Here is a 12,432-nt window from a genome sequence, read left to right as displayed (position 1 = left end):
GAAAGTAGGTACAAAATATCCTTAAATTTCTGATATCTGAATTTGTCGTAATTTTCGTTTATATCTAATGTTGTTTTTCTGAGATTTAATTGATTGTTTCATCACGAGAGAATTTTTGAATGAAAATTCGGGCATGTGCGGAGGATACGAAAGCCTAAAAGCGACAGCAATACAATTATACAATTTATTTAAATTAAATTATACAATTTTCATTGCATTCTCAATATTTTGAAAATAGATACAAAACATCCTTAATTCATTAGATATATACAAACTATAGGAGTAATATTGCATGATCTGCTAAAAAGTTACAATTGTGATAATAAAACAAAAATAAAATTAAAATCTTACATATAAATTATTAGAATCTCATGTTTTATGAATTTTTTAAATTTGATTTTTTTCAAATAAGATTATACAGGTTCACAATTAATAATAATGTGTCAATTATAACAATGAAAAATCGTCGTTCATAAAATATGAATTCCCCGCTTTAGAAATACATTATTGTAAATACATTATCAAGAATAAATCTTGATACAATGGGTTAATAGGACGGGACGTTAATTATACCAGTGCATTGATAAAGTCGTAAAAAAAGCCAGAATTTCGTTGATACTTAATTCGAACGAATAATGTGGCGTATCACGAAACGCGTTAATCTTGTCGTCGATTTTTAATTTCCTAATGCAAAAGTGGCGAACGGTCGTTTCCTCGTATTACTCCGATGTGTGCACGAGGGGTAGGAAAAGAGGGGGTAGAAAGAACTCCTGGGAATTTCGTGTCAACACGCGCGTTTGAAAAGAGTGTTCACTGACCTCCGGTGCTTACGACCTATTCTTTCTTTTTTCGTGCTTCAGATCGCTCCCTCGGCAAAAAAGCTCTGGGGCGTGGACGAAGGAGGCTCCAAGGACGAAGGGGGTGTAAAAGGCGGTGGGACCTTGCTTCACCTGGGCGACCACCAGACGACCATGTGGCGAGATTCAACCTGGAGCACGTCAGGTACGATTACACGATTATGTGTATTGTCGACGGAAATCGAGTGCCTACTCTTACAAAGGAAAGCCGAGTATGGTCGAATGGAAAAATCGAAACCGTTTGGTTAAGACTCACAAATCCAAAACACGCCAATTCCATTATAACGTTCAAATAATGTATAAGCACCAACCCTACATAATCCTTGTTACGCGCAACATTGTACACTATTATTGTTAGCAATGATAAATAAGATCTTTTATTTATAATATAAGAAATTTAGCGGAAAAAGAAGAAAAATTGTTTATAAGAATTGCTTAGAATTTATTAAGAAGAATTGTAAGAAATATATATATATATATATATATATATATATATATATATATATATATATGCAGAGTATCCCCAAAGTCCCGGACCGATCGAGTATTTCATAAACTATGCACTTTAGAAAGAAATGTTTCAAACAAAAGTTGTATGGCTTGAAGGGGGCCATCAGATAGTGGCAATGATTTGACATGGGAGAGTCATTTGAAAGTCACGTGAAGATCACCGTCAATTTCTTAAATGGAACCCCCTATTTTTTATTACATATTCGTGTAGCTTATCTCGAGAGCTTTCCAAAACACTATAATAAAGTATTTCTTCATTGAGTACTTTTCGAGTTATGAGGCTTGAAATCATTTCTTAATTTTGCATAAACCATAAAATATCTAGTAAAATATTCATTTTTCGATTATCTTACCTTAATACTTTTATGCACAAAATAATGAGAGGAATCAGTGATGTAAAGAATAATGAAAGGAATCATTGGTGTAAAGAAAACATACAGTTGTTTTTAAGAAAAAATATGGAATTGTTAATTGCAAATTACATATTTTTTCTTAGAAATAACTATGTGCTTTCTTTACACTAATTGATTCCTCTCATTATTTTGTATATAAAAATATTAAGGTAAGATAATCGAAAAATGAGTATTTTACAAGATATTTCATGGTTTATGTAAAATTAAGAAATGAAACCTCATAACTCGAAAAGTACTTTATGGAAAAATAATTTATTATAGTGTTTTGGAAAGCTCTCGAGATAAGCTACAAGAATATGCAATGAAAAATAGGGGGTCCATTTAAAAAATTGAAGCTAACCTTTATGTGATTTTCAAATGACTATCCAAGATCAAATTTTTGCCACCATCTTCAGTCCCCCTCGAAGTCAAGCAACTTTTATTTGAAACATTTTGTTGTACATTCAAAAATAAAAAAGTTATTGGGGTGGGTAACTTAAAATGGCTCACCCTATATATATACACATATACATACACATATAACGAATTATTAAATTATTTAATCATTAATTTAGTTGATTGTTGGTCGAAGAAGATTGTCAAATAGGGTTGAAAGAATTGTATGTGAAATTAAATGCATACTGTTTCGATCAAAAACCAATGTCTCTGTTTGCAAAAGGTGATATATCGAGTAGGAAATATCGAGGTACGAAGCGCGATGCCGCGTATTTTACGTCGTACACGCTTATTGATTGATACAGCATTAAAAGAACAGCATGTAGATACACACATACGTAGTTTGCTCGCCGCTGCCGCCTTCTGCTGGTCCAGGGGGGCAGCGTCAAGCTTTTTCGCAGTATAATAGATGGATCGATTGAATGACAATATTGACTAATATTGTAAAAATATTAATGTGCAGTTCTGAAAAAGTTTCTTCAATACCATTTTAATTCTCTCGAGATAGAGTATTTTTATCTTGTTATTTCAAGATTCAAAAATTTTTATTTAATTATGTTCTTCAATTTTATAAAATTTAAAAAATTTTTGCCACATGCGATTTAAAAAGTAGACAAATTTGGGTGACTTGTTTGTATATATATCTTGAAATTGTATTTATTTTTAATTTGAATATTGAATGTCATATTTTGAAAACTTTTCCTTTTAATGAATCATCAATTGAATATAATTTGAACATTTGTCTCATCTAAAAATAATAATTGTTTCGAATTCTTGTAGTTATTTCTAATATTGATATTACAATATTTGATGTTGGCTAATCGAATTTTTTACGTGATATAATAATTGATTTATTTGGTTAAAAAAGTTAGATAAAAAAGAGAGATAATACTTAAATTCTCACATTAATATTTAATTTTGTATATAATTTTTGTCATTATTATTGTCGTGTGTCTGTTATTGTTCTTGAATTCTTCAGACACTCATAAAAATTATAAAATATTAGTGACCGACTCATTTTAATACGCTGATAAAATTTTTAAGTTTTAAAGTCCCCAGGAATACCAAGGAATATGAATACCTTAGAAAATGCAGTGAATGTCAAAGCATTTTACACCGCCCAGTGTATCAACCTGTTACATATTTATTTTCAATATTTATTTACAATTCTAAACTATTTCTAGCTTATTTATATTTAAATATTCTTGACATTTTTATTAATTAATTTAATATAATTGATAATTATTTTTTAATCTTACGTTTAATTATGTCAACATGTATCTGTTAGTCGCAATGATCTGAATTATACACGGGAATTATTTTGCTGCGATTTCAAAGCGTTTAATGAATGTTGAAGTATATATAGGACGCTAAGTGTACGTACAGGGTGTACACGAAACACCTGATTTCACATAAGAACAGTATGCCGGCTTTGGTGGCGACGGCGACGACGACGGCGACGACGGCCGCCGTGTGTGCGTCATACCACGATGGGTGCAACGCGGCTGTTACCATGGCGACAGACGCCCGGCATCAGCGGTGGGGGCAACGTCCCAACGCCCAGGAACGTACCTACTGATCCACCCTGTTAGCGAGCACCCCGACCGACCAACCCCCCCGACGACCATCCGTCCACCTGGGCCGCCGAGCGTTGTATTGGCGTCATATGGAGCCGTGAAGGGCGGAAAAACTTCTCTATCTATACGGAAGCCTAACGGAATCTCGTTCGATAATGCTCGGCGCCGCAGCTGCCGTCCGATGCCGGCAAATTGCTATTTGGATAAATTTCATTTATCGTTTTCTCTGTTCTTCCGTATCGATAGAATCCTCTTGCTTGGAGAACTGTCATTAGATTCTAATGGATATGCGTTAACGCACTGAGAAAAATCGTTTGATTGTACCAAGATATGATTGAAGGCATTTTGGTTAAATGAAACAAGAATTTTTGGTTATCATGATAAGACTCGATTTTTTATAACTAGAACATTTAATAGATTTTACTATAAGAATTTGATTATTTTCTGGTTGGATCTATAAAATTTCTTGTTACATTAATTTCTTTGCTTGCTACTCTTAACTTAACTTGTATATTTTTTTTCTCTTACGAGCAGTAGCCAGAAAGAGAATGCTAGCTATCTGATTGTGTGTTTGAGCTAGATCCTCTTCTTGCATCACTGTTTATCAGTTTAATATCTAACAAACTGAATTTAAAATAATTATTTAATAATCTCGATTGAATTTATGCAATAATCTTGTTGGAATTTAAAATATTAAACAGACTTTTGAGATTAGATGGAAAAAATTTTAGATGACTTGATGCTGGTGAGTTTAGTATTATTAAGCAAAAAATTTGGTAAATTTAACAGGAAGGAATTAATCAGATTCATCTGGTAATTCCTACAAGAATTTTGGTTCGTTTATTTTCCAACAGACATACTGGTTGAATCTATCAGAATTCTAATTAATGCAACCAGATTTTTTTCTTAGTACACTGTTTATAAGTTTAATTTTTAACAAACTGAATTTAAAATAATTTATTCAATAATCTGGATTAAATTTATCTAATAATCTTGTTGGAATTCAAAATATTAAACAGACTTTTGAGATTAGATGGAAAAAATTTTAGAAGACTTGGTGCTGGCGAGTTTAATATTATTAACCAGAAAATTTGGTAAATTTAACAGGAAGAAATTAATTAGATTCATCTGGTAATTCTTACAAGAATTCTGGTTGTTCATTTTCCAACAGACATACTGGTTGAAATCTACCAGAATTCTAATTAATACAACCAGATTTTTTCTCAGTGCGCGAATTGATTAATTTAAGATCGACAAAGAATCTCGTAATCGAAGGACTTATTTCTTAAGATTTACATCTTTTTTCATTGCATACTGCAAAAAATACAATTCGCATAATTATACAATAGAACAGATATACAACAAATAAGTTAAAATATGGGTTAAAATATAAAGAAATAGAAATAAATCCTGCGAAACCGTGTGCAAAATACGAAAGGATATTCTCTCCGTGACACGAATTCCTTTAGCGAGAAGTGTTATATATATATATATTTGTGTCTATTGATTCTTCTTTGTATTGACTCGTAGTTGTTGAGAACATTTACGTACACTCTCTCTCTTGTATTCCTTGTAATAGAAAATACTATTTCTTACAATCATTTATGTACGCAATTTTTTATCTTGATCCAATACATGTGATCAATTGAAAATATTTACTATTGTCAATATACGAATCTGAATCGTACATACTTGTACATTTTCCGCGAGTAAGATGGCTCTGATCGCACAAATAATTTTTGTAAACATTGACACGTATATTTGTCCTTTACAGATCATGCAGTGTCGCAGCCAATTTCAATGGGTACGGGTAGACGTGTGGGAGTTGGGACGGGATATCATCATCAAGCATCAGAAGTCGGAACAGTGCTCAGTCCCAGAAGCAGGTTAGTGTTTTCCATGTTTTGTACAACTTCCCGAATATTGCGCATCTTTGTCTGTAGAATTTAAACTCCAAAATATATAAGACAAGCGACATTTATTTCAACAGCGAACTTGATGGTTTTTAAATTAAATGGAAGAGATAAAAACCTTTCAATGAATTAAACTTTAATGGTACAGTTAGATTTAAAAAAATCTTATTATTTTTGCGCATTTAAATTTTTCGATTTTAAGTTAGCTTTAATTCTTGACATAATTTTAATTAGTATGTAATCGCACAATGATGAAATTATTAATGTCAAAATTATGAAATGTTAACAAAAAAAGTGCCCGAAAAATTGAGATGTTACAAAAAAATTAATTGTAAATTTAGGATACAAAAAGCCATATTTGAGACGAAAATTGCTCAAAGTAATTTCTATAATTTTTTTTATTAGTGTGCATATTTGGGTTTTAATCTAATAGCAGCTTGTTTTCTTTTTTCAGCGAAACAGGTGGTTTGGGAGTTAAAATGGTTGAATATGTTCTTGGATCGAGTCCCACTACACCAAAAGATTTGGAACCTCGAATGGTTTCTTTGAGATTGGTGAGTATTACATGCAGTGTATAAAAAATTTATTAATTTATGTATTACTTATGTATATACTTTAGATATTTTTATACACATACATCTTTCTATAATTTTATTTTTATTTTTTTATCATAGAATACCGATGTAGACAAGAAGGAAAAAGAGAAAGGTTCGGCAAGTCCCTTTGATAGTACAAAGGATGATACTGGTCCACAAGGTAACGGATTAGCATCTCAAAACGGTCTGGATGAAGATAAAGGATTCAAGTAAGTTTTATGAAATTTATTTTACGCTAAAATTTTTATTTTAATATATTTTAAACATTGTAAAAAATATTTAAAGTATATTTTTTTAAGTATAAAATCGTATTTAATATGAGTTTGATCATTTTTTAACAGAATATTTAATTAATTCGTCTTTTACAATATTTTAATGTGTAAAATTAAAACTTTGAATTTTAAAATAATTGTACAATTATTTGTATAATTGATCTTAAAATTAATTTCGAGATAGAAAAAAGTGTTTATTTCTATTTTTCTTTTTGAAGCTTTCTTTATAAACAATTTCTTTTATTAAGTCTAGTTTAAGATGTACTCTCTTTTTTGCGACATACTCATTAAATATCAATAATATAAATACTGATACAAGATAAATATAATTTTGTTAGAAATAATTCTCTAAATTGAATATATAATTAAATAAAAATGCGCAACGCCTATAGCCAGCTGTATAACATGATAGAGTTATCAAATCGTATATAAGTATTATTTTGTAGGAAATTATCCAAGAATTTTAATTGTAGCAGAAATCATAGGCAGCTATAATATTACCACTTCTAAGCAGTTGAATAACTCATCACGTATGCTGTTTATAAGAGAATACAATTTCTCATTTATTATATTCTATCTTAATATTTTTATATGTGATATCCATCGCGCAAGTGGCACGACGAAATAGCGTAATAATGATAACTGTCAAGGGCATGTTCTACACGCGGCCGATGACATCACATTCCCCGCTGTTTCCTTTCACGATAGCTCGTCGTCTGATTTCGAGCAATGTTGCGCCATCAGCAGCACTCAACAGAAAGCACAATCCACAATGATATTACCGACATTACCTTGCTTAAGGAACGCAACTTAAACTGCGTTCATGTAATGTGTCTGCTATTTCTATATTAAATTTTTTTATTTATTATTTTATATAATTAATATAATATAATAAAATAATATAATATATATATTATATTATATATATATATATATATATATATATATATTAATATATATATTATATATATATATATATATATATTATATTATTATATATATATATTAATATAATAAAATATTAAAATACATCAATTTTATCTATGAAATGTTTGAATCTTGAACTGTAATTTTACTTGTAAAATTTTATTCGAAATTTTATTTGAATTATAATTAATAAAAAAAACTATATTAAGAGGGAGAAACAAGAGATATATTGATATATAATTCGTTTCTTTTATAATAATTTTTATCTGAGATTAAAATTTATCGTTTCGTCATATTATAGATTTGAATTTCTCCCACTTAACGTATCGATTAAAGAGAAAAGTGGCGCAACTATAGGAATGCAGTGCTATTGCAGTTTTTGCATCGTTACGATAATGACATTAGGTCACCATTGATGACCGTCATTGACATGCATGAATATTACATGTTTTCTTTTCTCATGACATCGGTAACGCGAATTGTCTAACCTGCGGATTGCGTCCTGTTATGCAAAGCGCACCGTTACACGACATGCAATCAATTGCGTAGACAGAATCTTGCGTGGTTTCTTTGAAATTATTCATAGGATTGGTCACATTAGGATTTTTAATTCTTTCTTTAACTGCCTTTTACCAAGAAAATAATGATTTCTGTCAATTAGAGAATTTTAATTAGTAATAGAATTAATAATAGAATTAAATATTGTTTGTGTGTAGCAAGCCGAGAATTTATTAAATTTATTTTTAGGTCCAAAATTTTTGTGATAAAACAAAATTAGAAATATTATGCAAATATTTGTAACAGTAATCTTAAAATATTAACTGTCTTTTACCAAGAAAATAATGATTCTAGCAATTAGAGAATTTTAATTAGTAATAGAATTAATAATAGAATTAAATATTGTTTGTGTGTAGCAAGCCGAGAATTTATTAAATTTATTTTTAGGTCCAAAATTTTTGTGATAAAACAAAATTAGAAATATTATGCAAATATTTGTAACAGTAATTTTAAAATATTAACTGTCTTTTACTAAGAAAATAATGATTCTATCAACTAGAGAATTTTAATTAGTAATAGAATTAATAATAGAATTAAATATTGTTTGTGCGCAGCAAGCCGAGAATTTATTAAATTTATTTAGATCCAAAATTTTTGTACGAGAGATAGTATGCAAACAAATATTTGTAACAGTAATTTTTAAAATACAAAAAATATATATAAAAAACGCTGCTACAAATCGGATCAATTTTTTAACTGATATCTTATATTCCTTAAATATGTTCATCAGTCACGATGAGGTTTCCGACATTTGTAAAATGCTTGGAAAAATTATATTAATTATTTATATAGAAAATAAAATTATCATTCTTACGCCTTTGTACTTAGACATCAACTTTTTCAATTGTACATGATTATTATTGATAACTATTATTAAAATCGAAATGAGAAGGAGTGAGTGAAAATAGTTCACTTAATAATTTCTTTCACACTATTTTCATCTAACTTACAATTATGTTTTTTTTTCTTATTAATATAATTGATTTTTATATATTTCATTCATTGCAGCCGTACGCCTGGAAGCCGCCAACCATCACCGGGTGAGGAAGAATTTCAGAAGAACGCCGCCGCCACTTTGGCCGTGAGTGCTGGCAGTGGTGGCGTCGTGCTGCTGAAACCCGGGGTTGATGTTGTCGGCAGCGAAGAACATTTCATGGCAGCGTTTGCACCAGCACCGCCACACCATCTGCAACATCACCAGGCCCCGCCGACTCATCATTTGCAACATCCGCACTCGCACGCGGCAGCACAACTCTTCGGGGCGCAAGCTCCGCCACCGCCACAGGGTCCACCGCCCTCGCAACAACAACAACAGCAGGGTCCACCACAGCCGCAAGACACTACTACACATTTCGATGTCCAGGTAAGTAACAACAATTTGTTTTTTCTCTCTTTTAAATATTATTGAGCGAAGAGAAACTGAAGTTTTTTTTATTTTTCCCCCAATATTTTACAAAATAGGATTGCACTTTTAATTTAATATCGAGGATAAATTAAGGATATATAAAAGTATTACTTTTCGCAATTAAATAAATATAATTCTAAATACATATAGAATAGCAAATATATATATATATACATTAAATATGCATACAATATAGACTTTTTTCCTAGCAAATAATATATATTTAAAAAATTTTTCTTTTTATACTTCCTATAACACATTTGTAATGTCGTGTTTCATAGTTGTAATGCAGTTAATCTCGATTACGTAGTAAATGTTCATTCTCGAGAAATATATACTCGGTTTGTGTAACGGCTAGCTTTGTTGCCTTTTTCTCATACAGGTTTTTTTCCGGGAGAATTTTCTTAGTGCCCCACTCCAAAATTACCGGAAATGTTAGATGTAATCACTTAAGAAACATGTGAAACTTCCTAGAAAGAGTAGTTTTTACTTTCATTAATTTTTCCTTTATTTCTCAAAATGAAGAATGTAGCCTGTATTTAATAAGTTAATTTAGGTAGATTAAATTAGTATCTTTTTTCTCTTTTATATAAAAAAGAATTTTATTTGTTATACATATTTATTAAATATTAATAAAATTTTCCTACAACTACGTAATCGAGATTAACTGCATTACAACTATGAAACATGATGTTAATAAATGTTTTACAGGAAGTATAAGAAGAAAAATTTTTTTGTATGTATAATGTATATTATTTGCATCTCTCCAGGAGAAAATCTATATTGTACACATATTTTTCTGGCTAATCTATATATGTTTAGAATTATATTTATAGAAAAATAGAAAATCTTTATTATATACATATATATATATATATATATATATATATATATATGTATGTATGTATGTATGTATAATTTGTACATATATATAGAAAACATTTTAAAATCTTTTCATTAGAGATTTTTAAAACACTGCTATTTAAATCTCAAAATATCACTTTAGTTTTTGCTTAGCTAAAAAACTTGTTTATGCATTCTGATGATATTCGCTTGGTCTTCCACGTAATATGATAAATGTCGACTGTCGATGAAGATTACTGTGACATAACGCGGATTCAATTTCTGAATAGCCTTTCGTCCCAGCCGCATGACATGCGATTAAAGCATTACTATTTTCGAATAGAGCCACGTCGAAGAAAATAGCTATGTATACGTACATATGTTTTACGCACGTGTGTCATATGACGTACTATCCGCTCATGTTCGATGACAGAACCGATTCGTTTGGCTTCGGCACAACTATTGCATATGCTTACTCTCTTGATTTTTTTTTCGTTTCGCAATCTTAAATTATATTCCTTCGTTAAGTTTCGGAAATCGTACTTAAAAACTATGTTACCAGTTTGTAGACAAAATGTAAACTATATACGCGTTAAAAAATGAGAAATAATCGAGTAACTATAACAGAAAAACTTATATAAGGCTATATTATATGAAAAGAATGAACATTATTTTTTTTACTTTTATATCATATTTAATAGTAAAATTGATATATAATAAAAAAAATTATATAATAAAAAAATATTATAATTAAATAATTAATTATATATAAAAAATACTATATATAATTAATAAATTAATTATATATAAAAAAATTATATATAATTTTTATAAAATTATATATATAATTATATATAATTATATATAATTTTACATGTAATATATAATTAATATAATTTATTATATATAATTAAAAAATTAATTATATATAAAAAAAATTATATAATAAAAAATATATACATATATAATATTTTATAATTTTTTAAAATATCTTTAATTAATCTTTAATTAAATAATATAATTAAAAATATCTTTAATTATATCTTTATTATATATTTTAGAGGCTTTATATGTCCTTGTACATCTAATGTAACGTGACATAAATTATGTATGACATTTTGACCAAGGAAGTTTGAAGATTTTTTTTATCTTGCTAAATGTCTTTTCTCGTTTTTTTTTATCAACTGATGCAATGATACCGCGACCTTGATCGTGTAATATTCTCAAGAGCATACGTTTCTGCTATTCTGCCTTATAACAGCGGCCCTCGCATCGATAATAGGTAGCGATTTGCACGAATTTAAAAGAGGGGGACTGGCAGCGACGATCGTATAAATCATTGAGTGACAGTTTTTCGACGTGTCGACTTTGAGTAGCTATTCAGAAAATAGAACAGCGATATATCGGTATCGTGAAGCGTCTCGTCAGTGTTTATATTTGAAAACATCACCGAGAGCTACTACGATTACGTTTTTATTAATTTTTTATCGTTTGTACATATACTTTAATTATAGCGATCGATAATTTGCAAAGGTATGTAAAACATTTCACGCATAATTTGTAGCTTGTCCTGTCCGTGAATATTTCATACCCAAAATAAAAGTTCCTCCTCGAACATAAAAAGAGAACTGACTAAACGAATAAATTCCTTTCCGTCTTGATTGAGATTGATTAAGACGTCTTGATTAAGACGATGGAACCGCAAATAAAGGAAACACAACGGAACAATTGCAATGTTCTTTCTTGCCTACGGGAAATAATAACCACCGATGATTATTGTCGTGGGGGATAAAGTCGCGACCAAATAGTTTCTACGCAAGGAATAAAACTCATACACGTTTCGAGAACAGCCAATTGTCGCCAGTCATTGACTGCCAGTAATATTTTTTATATTATCGTGGCAACATATTTATATATTTATATAATTTATTTATATCTATTTAAAACACATTGCATGTGTACAATTATATTTAATATATTGTATTTTTAGATTATTTAAATTATATACTTTAATATAATACTTTTAATAATATATTTGAAATATATAATTGCAATCATGAATAAAAATTAAGATTAAATATATATTATTATTATTATTATTATTATTATTATTATTATTATTAATA

The 12,432-nt window shown here is 29.3% G+C and overlaps 1 protein-coding gene across 9 annotated transcripts in view; it reads left to right on the top strand.

The window, feature by feature from the left end:
* The window catches only part of LOC105247760 (maternal protein pumilio), a 132,471-nt gene that overhangs the window by 27,051 nt on the left and 92,988 nt on the right, over positions 1–12,432 (top strand). For all 9 annotated transcript variants that reach the window (XM_025414263.1, XM_025414268.1, XM_025414267.1 and 6 more), the window contains 5 exons: positions 861–1,002; positions 5,567–5,678; positions 6,160–6,259; positions 6,380–6,510; positions 9,067–9,421. In XM_025414263.1, coding sequence (XP_025270048.1) covers positions 861–1,002; positions 5,567–5,678; positions 6,160–6,259; positions 6,380–6,510; positions 9,067–9,421 — 840 coding nt within the window. The remainder of the gene's footprint in view (positions 1–860; positions 1,003–5,566; positions 5,679–6,159; positions 6,260–6,379; positions 6,511–9,066; positions 9,422–12,432) is intronic.

This window comes from Camponotus floridanus, unplaced genomic scaffold, assembly GCF_003227725.1.
Source record: "Camponotus floridanus strain SB8 unplaced genomic scaffold, Cflo_v7.5 scaffold8, whole genome shotgun sequence".
NCBI classification, from domain to species: Eukaryota; Metazoa; Arthropoda; class Insecta; order Hymenoptera; family Formicidae; genus Camponotus; species Camponotus floridanus.
The sequence above is the reverse complement of the archived record's forward strand: the minus strand, read 5'-3'. Positions and strand labels throughout refer to the sequence as shown.